This window comes from Anas platyrhynchos, chromosome 6, assembly GCF_047663525.1.
Source record: "Anas platyrhynchos isolate ZD024472 breed Pekin duck chromosome 6, IASCAAS_PekinDuck_T2T, whole genome shotgun sequence".
NCBI lineage: Eukaryota > Metazoa > Chordata > Aves > Anseriformes > Anatidae > Anas > Anas platyrhynchos.
The window spans coordinates 24,327,872-24,341,658 of NC_092592.1; the positions used below are offsets into that span (position 1 = coordinate 24,327,872).

The 13,787-nt window shown below is 35.0% G+C and overlaps 1 protein-coding gene across 1 annotated transcript in view; it reads left to right on the plus strand.

The window, feature by feature from the left end:
• The window catches only part of TNKS2 (tankyrase 2), a 28,474-nt gene extending 15,731 nt beyond the window's left edge, over positions 1 to 12,743 (plus strand). The window contains exons 14-27 of the mRNA XM_013093938.5: positions 397 to 542; positions 981 to 1,146; positions 1,432 to 1,651; positions 2,040 to 2,149; positions 2,871 to 3,059; positions 3,845 to 4,097; positions 4,711 to 4,793; positions 5,377 to 5,497; positions 6,451 to 6,548; positions 7,014 to 7,088; positions 8,108 to 8,213; positions 9,061 to 9,247; positions 10,074 to 10,230; positions 10,518 to 12,743. Coding sequence (XP_012949392.3) covers positions 397 to 542; positions 981 to 1,146; positions 1,432 to 1,651; positions 2,040 to 2,149; positions 2,871 to 3,059; positions 3,845 to 4,097; positions 4,711 to 4,793; positions 5,377 to 5,497; positions 6,451 to 6,548; positions 7,014 to 7,088; positions 8,108 to 8,213; positions 9,061 to 9,247; positions 10,074 to 10,230; positions 10,518 to 10,580 — 1,974 coding nt within the window. The 3' untranslated portion in view covers positions 10,581 to 12,743. The remainder of the gene's footprint in view (positions 1 to 396; positions 543 to 980; positions 1,147 to 1,431; positions 1,652 to 2,039; positions 2,150 to 2,870; positions 3,060 to 3,844; positions 4,098 to 4,710; positions 4,794 to 5,376; positions 5,498 to 6,450; positions 6,549 to 7,013; positions 7,089 to 8,107; positions 8,214 to 9,060; positions 9,248 to 10,073; positions 10,231 to 10,517) is intronic.
• The last annotated feature ends 1,044 nt before the right edge of the window (positions 12,744 to 13,787 follow it).

Below are 13,787 nucleotides of genomic sequence, written 5' to 3' on the forward strand. Positions count from 1 at the left end.
AAAAATAATTGGGAATTATATGCCAAAGTATAATTTCTAAAAATAAGCAAATCAACAGCCCTTTTCTGGCTGTTTTAGAGTTATGATTCTTGTCATCTGTAGTTTTGTACAATACAAAGGTTGTAGGTCAAAATGTAATGTTCACCACCAGGAGGTGGTGCATTCTGAAAGTTGCAATCTGTTCGTACATAAAAGTTGGAAATAAGTCACAGGTGTGGATTTGGGAGGAGGGGGTAATTGTTTTTTTCATGGGATACAACCTATGAAAAGTAAAGTTATATAAAAATACATTTTAATGAAAGTATTTTTCAAAATCAGATGTATAATAACATCTATGACTAAAAGTGTTCCTACATTATATATAGTGATATATGTTTTGTCTGTTGGGTTTCACAGAAACTATGTACAGTTCAAAGTGTGAACTGCAGGGATATTGAAGGCCGTCAGTCTACACCACTTCATTTTGCAGCTGGCTATAATAGGGTATCTGTTGTTGAATATCTTCTCCAGCATGGAGCTGATGTGCATGCAAAAGATAAGGGGTAAATACTCAAATTTATTGTATATTTTCATGGCAATTGTAACTGATGGTATCTGTCAGCTTTTGAGTATCACTAGCTGATATGCATCCTGTGTTTCTTCAGATGCTTATTCTCAGGGACAGGTCAGTTACAGTGAAGGTCTGTGAAACTGTTCAGAATATCCAGAAAAACATTTTTGCGGTACTTAGGAGTAGAGTGTTAAAAATTTTATACCCTGTTTTTAGTTTTCTTCACTGCTACTTCAATGCTGATTGCATTTATACTGTGGCAGCAGATATTCCTACTGCATTAGACTACAGTGAAAAATCTAAATTAAAAAGGGGGGGGGTAGGGGGAAGGGTTATGGTTAGGTTAAGGTACATTCTGTTTTAGGTTTATATCTCTTTGTGAAAAGAGATTCTATTTTTTTACGTAAACTTTTTAACATTTTTTTTCCAGCGGACTCGTCCCTTTACATAATGCTTGTTCATATGGTCACTATGAAGTTGCGGAACTCCTCGTTAAACATGGTGCAGTTGTCAATGTAGCTGACTTGTGGAAATTCACTCCCTTGCATGAAGCTGCAGCAAAAGGAAAATATGAGATATGCAAACTCCTATTACAGGTATTACACATGTTGGAGGAGATTACTTTCTTTTTTTCTGTTGAGCCTGAAGTATGATTGTACTTCATAAAGAAGTTGGTTGGTGGTTTCTAAATGACTGTAGGTAAACATTTTCAATAAAAGGAATACGATTTGCAAGTATGTTGTTCTTTCTCACAATGTGTGTAATGGTCTCTGAAGCAGTCAAGTGTATGTCAGAATAATCGTTCAATAAGGCATAAAATACCTAAGATGCAAAATGTTTATTCTGCTTATGTGCTTACCATCTGGTTTTGATGTGCACAGCATGGAGCTGACCCCACAAAGAAAAACAGAGATGGAAATACTCCATTAGACCTTGTTAAAGATGGTGATACTGATATTCAGGACCTACTTAGAGGAGATGCGGCTCTACTAGATGCTGCTAAGAAAGGTTGTTTGGCCAGGGTTAAAAAGCTGTGTTCACCTGACAACGTCAATTGTCGGGACACGCAAGGACGGCATTCAACACCACTACATTTAGCAGGTCAGTGTTTCATTTAACTTATTGGATTGGAGTTAGTAGTTACTGTCTGAGCTTACTATATCTAAACAAGTTTAAAAGTTTAGCCTCAAGTTAGAAGAGTATGTATTTCTCTTTTTATTTAGAAAAAAGTCCATAATTTAGTATTTTATGCATGTATTTCCAATTCTCCGTAACCCAAGAGTGTCTTTTATTGTTTATTGACAGAGGTTTTAAAATCAGATACTCTTAAATAGGGTGAAGCTGTCTTCATTGATAGATTATGAACTATTTTCAGTGGGAACGGCATACTAACCTTCAAGTAATGTAAATGAATTCTAATTTCTCTGTAGCTTGTTGAAGAAGTTTTTAAAGATTTACTGTATTTATTATATCCTTTACGACCTTCCAGCTGGTTACAACAATTTGGAGGTTGCAGAGTACCTGTTACAGCATGGAGCAGATGTGAATGCACAGGATAAAGGAGGTTTGATTCCTCTGCATAATGCTGCATCTTATGGGGTAAATATCTTGGACTTTCATATGAGTTATTTTCCTAAAAAATAAAATGCATTTATTTGACAGCATAATGAGCCAATACTCTCTAGAAAGCTTTTGCTATCAAGTTGTAATGTAGTCTTCTTTGCAAAAAAGTCAGTCAGTCATAATAAGCTGATTGTTATAATTGAGGACTTCTTTGAATTTGTAAAGTAATGGTCTGAATTGCCAGAACTTAGTTTTCTGAACATAAACGCTTGCAAGGTCAGCAGCCTGAAGGGTGTTCCACAAAATGTATTTCCCCACCCATGCTGATCAGATCTTATCAACAAGATCTTATTTCTTCTTCTCTGGCTGGTGTTGAGACAACAGTTGTGTATCGAGATCTTTGTGTTTGTATCAAGTCTTTAAGCAAAGCAGCTGGAGTACTTTCCAAACCAGAAGTTCGAATTCAGGTGCTTTTCCATTAGGTTCCCTTGGGCTTGGAATTCTGTTGTAGTCTTGTTAAAAAAAAAAAAAAAAAAAAAAAAAGACAAGAGAAGAAATCTTAACTCTTCTTATTGGAATATAATAAAATAAGTCAGGAAGAAAACACCTTGTTGTAAAACTTTTTATAGGAATTACAAAGTAAATGTATTCTAATAAAAATTCAGAATGAGGATTACAGAGAAGTATCAGTAAAAGTTCTGAGTTAGCTTAATACACTGTAGTACCTCGGAATTTAACAGGTGGCTTTATTTTTCAGCATGTAGATGTAGCAGCTTTACTTATAAAGTATAATGCATGTGTGAATGCTACGGACAAATGGGCTTTCACACCTTTGCATGAAGCAGCCCAGAAAGGAAGGACACAGCTTTGTGCCCTGTTACTGGCACATGGGGCTGATCCAACACTGAAAAACCAGGAAGGACAAACACCTTTAGACCTGGTTACCGTAAGTGATGGAGCTCTTTTGGGAGAATCTGCATTTGCCTTCTGCTTGTGGCAGCTCTTATTAACATTCTAAAAGATACTAATAGGGGAATTTCTGCGGAGTTTAAAATGCTGTGGGTTTTCTGGTTTTATATGTGCCTGGTAGAGAAAGTCAGTAGAGCCTTTATAATCCTTTAGATATCTCCTTCAAGACTTACTTCAAAATGGAGTGGAGAGAAAGAATACAAAAGAAGTCTGTACTTACAAGTTGATGTTCTTAATCCAGTACTTAAATTTTGACAAATAAAAAAATTGTAGCAATCAAAGGTGAGCAAACTTTGTAGCAAGATAAATTGAGGAAATTATCTGGTGGTTAAGTTCTTGGTGTGCTTTTTCCCCAAAAATACTACAATACAATCCAAAGCTATACTCAGAGTAACTCTATTTTATTTCATAAGTTTTGGTTAGCAGTAGAAACTTTTGCTAAATTTTCCTAGAAAATGAATTTTGTTTAGCTGCCCCTAAAGTTTTTGTTTTAAGAAATACTGAAATCGTAACTGTTGATCTTATTACAGTTTGTATTTATAAATGTTTTACAATTTCATCTGTGTTATTAGCACAAAAGGCTGTTTGCAAACTGCATTGTAAAATGGATATATGTTCCAGTATGCAGTTATCTATATTTCAGTATACTTAGGAATAAGTCTGGAATAATTATAATGCATTCTAGGAAAAACAACTGTGTAAAAAATTTCCTGTATTTTAATAAATTGCCTATATTTTAATAAATTGTCTTCTTATATTTAGGCAGATGATGTCAGCGCATTACTGACAGCAGCAATGCCTCCTTCTGCCTTACCATCTTGCTACAAACCTCAGGTTATAAGTGTATCTCAGACTACGGGCTCTACAGCAGATTCCCTGTCTTCTGTTCCATCCAGTCCCTCCAGTCTCTCTGCTGCAAGTAGTCTTGACAATTTGTCTGGTAGTTTTTCTGAACTTCCATCTGTTGTTGGTACAAACAGCTCAGAGGGAGCTACTGTTCTGGAGAAAAAAGAAGGTGAGGCTTAGTTTCTACCATATGATAGAAAGAATACATGTGTGAAGTTTCCATAGCTACATACAGTTACTGTGACTTAAAGTATACAATATCCCTATTCGTTAAGATGTCATTAACAAAGAGCAGATGTCTGAAATCTTGTACAAGATTTTTAGTACTTTCCCCTTCCAGAAGACCTTAAAAAAGGCTCCTTTTCCTCTGAACAGACTCAAAATGGTGAATCGTGTTTTAAAAGAGAAGTCAGATGAAGCTTGGCTCCATACCAAGCTGTGTTTTACTACAAACTTGATCCAGTTTCCAAAAGGTTACTGTCAAATCAATAACCTGAAATGGTTACTTCTATAACATGTTTGTTCTGAAAATACTTGTTGTTGAAGCATGTGTTTCTGGTAGCTAGTTGTTTGCGTATCTCATAGAGGTTTGCATACACGCTGTCTGTATGTGCACAGATGTTAGTGTTAGTACCATTGGTTAGTGATGCAAATATTTATTTCCTATCTTCACAAGACCAGAAATTTTTGCATCTCCCATTATTGCCACAGACAGTGCAAGATTGTGTATACTTACATAATACATACGCAAATGTATGTTCTGAGTTTTTCTTCATATCCAGTTTCAGGTGTAGATTTTAGCATAAATCAGTTTGTGCGGAACCTTGGCCTCGAACATCTTATTGACATATTTGAGAGAGAACAGGTAAGTAGACACATTTATGTCCAGATATTCCTAGAAAGCAAGGGAATAAATACTGACCGGTTAGAATAGTGTAATAAGACAAATTTAAAATGAGTTAATGTTTCAACTTGAAATAGAAGGAAGGAAAAGTTTGTAACTCTGGATTTTTTATTTATATATATATAACATGTATGTATATTAACATATAGAATACCTATCCTTATTAAAAAAATGGGGACAAGTGCCTGTATCAGTTTGAGAGTGTAGGTGTGTTTCCTTTCAGTGGTATAAATAGTGAAGTTAAATAAATAGTTGTGTTTGTGGGTAATTTTTATGTTTATTTTTCGATCAGAAACATGATCCTTGCTAGCAATACCAGTTGCTCAGTTGTAGTTTGTAGCGTATTTATTTGAAGATAAAAGTTCGGAGAAAATAGTTGAGTCAAAGCCAAGGACAAGAATAATACACTGAAGTCTCCAGTGTGCGTATTCTTTTTTTTTACACCTTTGCCTCAACTTTTGAGGTATATTTTTTTTACTGTCATTGGCAGCTGTGCTGTTCTGTTTATGCTATTGTACAAATAAAGATGTTGCTCTCATTCTAGATAACACTGGATGTGTTGGTTGAAATGGGACACAAAGAATTGAAGGAAATTGGAATTAATGCTTATGGCCATAGGCACAAAATCATTAAAGGAGTTGAAAGGCTGATTTCTGGACAGCAAGGTATACACTTGTTTCAAATTATTACGTAACACTGCTTTTATAGAGTCCTTTTTCATAAATACTTTAATAGTAAATCATATCTTGTTAAAAATAATAGTGAAACTTGTCCTAAAATGACACTTTAAATGATAGGAATGTCTTCTGACTTGAAATGTGGGGGCTTTTATATGAACTGTGAATCAGGCTTAGATCTTGCTTCTTTTTAAAAAGTAATCTTTGCGATCACCATTTTGTGTTTACTTTCATAGGTAATGTGTTCATCCTAGAGCAAAGTGATTGTAAGCTTTTTGAGGGAGTATGGTAGTACGGTTTGTGGTAGGGACTATATTGTGCTGTTCTGTTAGATTCTGTGATTGTGTTTGCTTTCTCAGAAAGCCAGATGATTTTTTCTATATGCTTTTTTAAGATACGGTTGATGCATTGATGTGTTTCCAGTGAACCAAAATTAGCATAACCTGCTGTGTTCAACAGCTTCAGCTTGTATTGAATTTTGTGCTGAAGCCTCTTTATTTATGCAGCACTGAAGTGGTTATTCTTGTGTAGGCAATGATCGATCAGTATCCACAGATAAATGGGTGTAATTGTTGTTCTGCATTCAGACCCAGCTGCTACACTTTTTATGGCATTTATAGTGTATGTAGTATGTATAGTGTATGTATATTTATAGTGTATGTATGGGTAGAGATTATAAACAGATTTTGAAAAAGTTTAAAACTAGTGAAATGATTGGAGGGATGGCACTTAGACATCCACAAAAGCCTATGTGCTTGGTGGTAAGTAAAAGGCAATTAAAATCATTGATAACATTTTGCCTTTCTTCCTAGCAAAACTGTTCATCCTTTAAGCTGAGTTTTTAGAAGATAGTTTCTTTAAGAAGAAAATTCTTACTGTTTATCATTCTAAATGAGTCTTGAAGCAGTTCCTGAAAGTGTTATGTTTTGTTACATTCACAGGACTTAACCCATACCTGACCCTAAATACTTCCAGTAGCGGAACTATTCTCATAGATCTTTCCTCCGAAGATAAGGAGTTTCAATCAGTAGAAGAGGAGGTATGCTTTCTTTATACCCTCATAATATTTTTGTTTTTTCTACTAAATATATGGACATAGGAGTACTGCTAGACAATTTAGCAATGAGATAGACATTTCTAAGCATAACAAGAAAAACTTACATAAGGATACTTCAAATTTCCATCTATCAACTGCTTGTCTGTCAAGACACAGGTTTAAGTCACTTCCTTTTGAAATGTAATAATCACACAGGACAGAATTTTGAAGAAACAATACTCTAAACAGGATACTGGAAGTCTCTCAATTTGAAATTTCGTTCATACTCAAGTTACATTACCAAAAAAAAAAATCACAAAACATGTTTGTGTGCATCCTCGCAATCCGGTATTGTTTAGCACACAGTCACTGTCTAAAAATTTTAAGAGTTTGTTCTTTTGATTATTTGAAAGTGTGAAAGATGTGTGTTCTGCAGCAGTGACCATCCTAAAAATTCTCAATCTTCAGATGCAGAGTACTGTCCGAGAGCATAGAGATGGAGGACATGCTGGTGGAGTCTTCAATAGATACAACATTTTAAAGGTAACTTACATATTTTTTATAACTAACGGTTACACCCTCAGTGTTTTGGCTGCAAACATCCTTAACTTGTCCATAAAACGTTCTAAATTTGTTTATTTACTGAGTTTCATAAGAAATGTGCCATTCTGAGACATGCACAGGGAAAAGATAATCTTTCAGGGAAATTCAAAGAATAAGCAGTTTTTCCGTATAATCTTATGGATCAGTAAACATTTAAAAGTTTTATGATAAATTGACGTAGGATATCACAGAAAACCGTATGATATTTGAAGAAGATGACAGAAGGTTTCATAGGAAACAAAGGATTCATTCTGTTGAGGAAATGACAGGGAGAAACAGGAAGAAGCAAAAAGTGAAAGCAAAGCTTCTGAAGCATGGAAGTAAGGGGACCTAGTATAACTTGATTTAAAACTGAAGGAGCTTAGAACAACAGAACATAAACAACCTTGCTTTAAGCAATTTATTGCATTTTCCCCCAGAAGAAATGGTCATTTTCATTAAAATATCTTTTTAATTTGTAAGTGCAAGTTCTATGCTAAACTGATACTACACTTTGCACAGTAAAAGAGATGGGCTGTATCTACACACATAAGGCTTTGCCAGTGCCTAGCATACCTGTGCTTAGAGTGCATTATTTACTTCCTCTGAAAAGTATTCCAGAAGTCTTCATGAAAGATTCTTCTTTATTTTCTAGATGATCTTCTTACTGGTGCTTTTTATCAAGATGTTTTTGGAGGGATACTGAAGTAGAATTGTGACTAAACCTGCTAAATATAAATTAAGAAGTATTGCCTAAGATGTTTAAAATTAATTGATTCAGTTAAGCATTCATTTACAATTAACTTGTTGTTATGTTAGATCAATCAACATAGTATATTAGAGAATCCCAGCCTTTCACTGAGTTCTAAGGAAAGAAGTATTCTCTAGGTGTCATTTTAGAGTAAGTACTGTGGTATAACCTCTGTTAAGTAAACGCAAATCTTCACTTTTGGGTGGAACTTATATTTTAACTTTTTCAGATTCAGAAAGTGTGCAACAAAAAGCTATGGGAAAGATATACTCACAGGAGGAAAGAGGTCTCCGAAGAGAATCATAACCATGCTAATGAAAGGATGCTGTTTCATGGTGAGATGCTGAAATGCACCTTTATGTACTTGTTTAACCATCAGCACTGTTTGGTGGAGGGTTTATTTTGGTCCAAACAGTAATTTTTCTCACTGAATATAGGTACTAGATTTTGCACAAGTTTTATGCAAACATGTTTGTCAACAGTGACATGTAATGTACTGGATCCTACTTCTGAAACTTTCACTTCCTTGTCTCTCCATGAAGGGGACTTCTGAAGTTCTAAGTAAAAACATACTAGCAACTATGAATGGGGATCAAGGGGTGTGCCTTTGTAGTTTGTCTTGACGTGCAAATTAAATAGGTTCAATGAAAATAGGTTCCTTGCAATGAAAACTGCATAGTTCCCAACATAACTGGGAATTGTGAGTAAAAAAAAAAAAAAAAAAAGTGAAAAACACTAAAGAGACAAACAGCAGAACAATCTCTTCTCCTTTAGATAGTTACTGCAGAGTTTTGACTGGAGTACATTCAATGTGTTTCATTGCTTTTTAAATGCAGTTTACTTAGTAGAAGATGATGTGATTTGTGTAGCAATATAATCCCAGAATCTTGGTTAGGATGAAGCTATGCTGAATGGAATATTCACTGAGCATTCTTTTACAGGAAGAATTGCCTTAAACATTATCCTTTATAAATATCTGTTAAAAATGTACACCCAGCAACTCCTGTTCTTTGTATAACATCTCTAGCAGACAGGTAGTGTAAATTGGAGCTCAGAATTTCTGCAGATTGATTTCCTTGTGTATGGAAATGCTGCATCCAAAAAAAGCTGGGGAACAGATAGTAGAATTGTTGTACATATCTCCGTGTATAGTACTTTAAACATTTTGCTTCCTTCTCTTAGGGTCCCCATTTGTGAATGCGATCATTCACAAAGGCTTTGATGAGAGACATGCCTATATAGGTGGCATGTTTGGAGCTGGGATTTATTTTGCTGAAAATTCTTCCAAAAGTAATCAGTATGTCTATGGAATTGGAGGTGGCACTGGATGTCCAATTCACAAAGATAGATCTTGTTATGTTTGCCATAGGTAAGTTACGATCTTTTACACAAAAGAATCCAAATTTGCATTTGCATGTTATGTTACAGACAGGCAAGTCAGCAGATTCTGTGAAGAAATATTTCTTAGGTAACGAAACCTCAGCGCTCAGTATATGCTGAGCGTAAGAATATCAGAAAACTTTGATAATTGTCTTAGAGAACCTTTAACTATCTTTGTTGCATTTAACCAAGTCTTTGCCCTTAACTCAGCGTAAAAATGAGAGGTTGGTAGCCTGAGAGTGAGGAGATCTGTTAGCTGCTTGCATGGAAGATGCGGCAATATCAGTGTTCAGTCCACTTGATTGCCTGCCAGTGATACTCAGGTACTGTATTTCTTTGAAGAGAATGCACACTGTAACAGTCATCCCTCCATGTCACTGCTGCTTCAGACACTAAAATACAGGCATGGATTTACAGAATCTCTACCACTAGCTAAGTTCATAAATCCTTTAGATTTAAGAGTCCTTGCCCCTTTTCACTTTATATTACTTAGCATTTTCTGGTACTCTGAAATAAAGAGATGATCTAGATTTACAGAGGATGTCAGTCTAGTCAAGCTTTGTAAAGTTTTGAATAAGAAGTTTTACAAATTTGCCTTGTGTGAAGGGTTTGAAAGCCAAGAGTTTTGCCTGAGCATAACAAAATGGTTTGTAACATTGGTCTACAAAAACTGAGATTAAATTGCCACTGTATTAGAACATATCTAAAGAAATAAGTACTCTTGATCTGTATTTTTTTTTTTTAATAAAAACATTCGAACTTGTCTGTAGGTTATGTAAGGTATTCTGTTTTCATGTTTTTTTACTTTAACACAGGCAATTGCTGTTCTGTCGTGTAACACTGGGCAAGTCTTTCCTGCAGTTCAGTGCTATGAAAATGGCTCATTCTCCCCCTGGACATCACTCAGTTACTGGGCGACCCAGTGTAAATGGACTGGCATTAGCAGAATACGTCATTTACAGAGGGGAGCAGGTATGTTGGTTTTGGGGTTGTTTTTTCAGACCTCTTTTTAAAAGGCATGAGTTACGAGTGTTTTTTCCGCTTATTTTTGATGTACTAGGACTTGTTTTTTTCTTGGAACAAACTCTAGCTGTGGTTGAAGGTGAAAGGGTCTTTGCCTGAATACTTCAGGCATTTTACCTCTTGACATTTTGCCTTTTTTCTTTTTCTTTTTTTTTTTAACCTTTTTCCTCACCTCTGGATAAATTTGGAATGTTTGTCAGAAAATATAATAAAGAATGTATATGTTGCTCTTTCAGGCTTATCCAGAATACTTGATTACTTACCAGATAATGAAACCTGAAGTCACCACTGAAGCTTAAGACAAATTACTTGTGGGAAAACATCAGACTTGGATGTGAAGATACCAGTGGCTGCCATCCTGTTAACTACAATGAGTTGTTGAAAAACAGGTGGTGTGGTAGCAAATGTGAACAAAATCTATCATTTTTGACTTGATAAAGCTTTAATAATGTATAGTACATTTTTCTAAAATTTCAAAAATGTCCTCTTTTTCAGCACTTTAACAGATACCATTCCAGGCATAAACTGAAATTTGCCTGTACTAAATTATAAACAAAAATTAACTTAAACCAATGGTTTTATACAATACTACATTGACATTTAACAGAAATTGTAATGCTCTATACAGGAACTCATTTTACTAATACTGTGTTCTTTAAAACACTGCATTTACACTGAAAATGTTTTCATTTGTAAAACTGTAAATAAGAGCTTTTGTACTAGCTTGGTATTTATTTACATTGCTTTGTAATATAAGTGTTTTAGAACTGCAACCTTGTAAAAAAAAAAAAAAATTTCCAAATGTTGGTTTGTTCATCTGTTTCCTCATGCACAATAGATTTAAAAAGCCAGTTTTCAGGGTTTAACACTTATTTGGGAGGGAAAAAGTAAGTTTTATCTGAAGAAGTATAGAAATAGCCAACTAGATTGAATACTCTTTTTTTCTGTATTTTTATTTATGGAATATACATTCCTGAGAATGATGGGCTATGAAAATATTCCAGCTGAATACTAAAGTGTCTTTTCCACCTACTTACTAGAATTTCATATTTTATTTCTATAAAATGTCTTCAAAAGTTTTTATTTAACTGTAGATTTAGTTCATCTGTATCCTCATTTCAGGGCTAGTAGACCTTGCAAGTTAGTTTTAGTAAATTATTTTCTTTGAATGTAGTTGGAATATTAACCTCAAGGAGGTCTGTCTTGAGTTCCCCTTGCTTACATTTAAGCCAGGAAGTTAAATAGTTCATTTCTAATGCGAGGGCTGGCAGCTTGGCCTTTTTTGTATGATTATTTTGGTAAATTAATCTATTTGTTGGTGCCCTCAGGATGAGTATTATGAGGTGGAAATGTTAAAAACCACCCTGTCGTCCCCTGTGTTTCTTCCATGTTAATGTTCAAGCTGCAGCTGAAGCGCTTGCATAGAGGCGTTTACCTGCAGTGCTTTTGGCCGAGTGAAACTGTTCAGGGTGCAAGATTCTGGTCCCTTGTGCTTGGCCAGCTGGATGAGGAGCATGTAAGTGGGTTGAGCAGCTATTCTGTGGTGACAGCTGCCTACGGTATCTCTGTTGAGACCACTTGTATGGAAGAAGAGTGCAAAAGGTATCACCCCCTGTTCAAGACACATTCGGAGTTATTGAATGCACTGATCAGTGCAGTCAGCCCTGTCATAGCTCTCGTGTATTCTACTTCTGTTCCATATGCAATTTTTACCTACATATTTCAAAAATATGTAAATACAAATTAGAGCTCATTTGGGTTTAAAGTGGTTAGGAGTCTATTTGTCTGTTTCAGTTGTCTTATATTTCTACATACAGGACGCTGTCCCAGAAGACAAGTTGTTTGCTGGCCACATTATCATACCATGGTTTTAAATGTAGTAACTGGTCAAGATAATGAAAATGTCTTGCTGATGTGGTGGTTATGTGATTATGCTCTATGTAAAAATGTACTGAACCTTACCCAGTTGTGTGGGGAATCTGAATAATAAGATTGCATCACTTAACTCTTGCAGAAAGTAATATTGGCTATGAATAAAAAAGGCTTTGATTTTTAGGTACTTTCTCCCAGCATGTTGCCTGTTCCTTTGGTATAGTAATGCTGGAATTGGTGTTCATGCAAAATCTGTTAAGTATGTTTAAAACATTTTATTATTGCTAAAATGCTTCATTCTCTATGAATGATCACTTAATGTCTTGTAAAATAATGTGGTATGATAGATTTAAGTGGTACCACAATGCTGGTTTTGTCTGTTTGGGGATTTTTGAGCTTTCTTTTCTTTTTTGCATGACATACCTTGCACTCTGAAGATGGAAGCTGTAATGATTTGATAATATTGACTGTTGAGGTGAATCTTTAATCTCTTGTGCAATTAGTTCTGCTTTACTCATCCTGAAGTGTCTTTACATGTACTGTATAACATTCCATATTCATTTAACACTAAATAAATTTAATTCACTGGTTTTCTGGTAGCGTGGGAGTAATTACAGATGTAAAATGTCAACCCATTGTTTTAAATGTAAGCATGCAAAAAAAAATTAAACTACATCATTAGAGGGGAAATTAATTGCATTAAATAGAGAATTTTTTAATGTGGATGGAAAAAACATAAATAACGTGGAAACTTGTTGTTTGGTATATTGCTACCTAACAGCTTTAGCTACCAGTCTAAGCTTAATAATAGGTTTGCTATGCATTTAAAACTCCATTATCTGGTCCAAACCTGAAAGAAAACTGCCTGAAGTTGGTTCTATAAAATGAATAGCCTGAAAATTCTGACCTTTCAGATGCCTGTATAGGTAGCAGTCTGAGATGTAAATGAACAATGACAAAAAAAAAAAAAAAAAAAAACTGTTTAGATCACTTGCGGTAATAAGTAAATAGCTTTATTTCATTAAGACCACTTACACTGGTTTTGGAAACCTTCTACCATATGAATAGAAGATTTAAGCAGATATGAGCACTAGAGGGCAGGAAAGTCAAACTTTAGTAAGACCGAAGTGATGAAGTTCTTTAAGATGCCTTAGTACAATTTCAAATCTACCTATGTAGGCTGTTATTTAAAGGAGGGGAAAAAAAAAAAGTAAAATTAGCTTTTTATTTGCATTTTTAAAGTAATTAGTATAAAAACAACTTCTTCCAATAAGGGAATAACTGTATAAAATGAGTTGCTCCTGTTTTTTCTACCCTGCACTTCCTCATTAAAAATCATGCTCTGTGTGTGTATGCATGTACATACATATGCATATGGATATATGAGTACACACACGGCTGTTCTTTCCTTCACTAAAAATGTGCAAAAAAAGGTGATGTACCCAGCAGGTCACTGGTGTCAGTGGGTGTCCATTTGCTCTTCTTCTGCTTATCTCCTCAACTTAATGATAATAAATCAGTTTCTCTCTTTTGCTGGAAAAAAATAGCAGAATCCTAGTGGTAGCTTGCCTTCTGCTTGTAGTATAAAGGCTTGATTTGTACTCCTCTGGTGCAGTAGTACAGCGCAGAGTGCT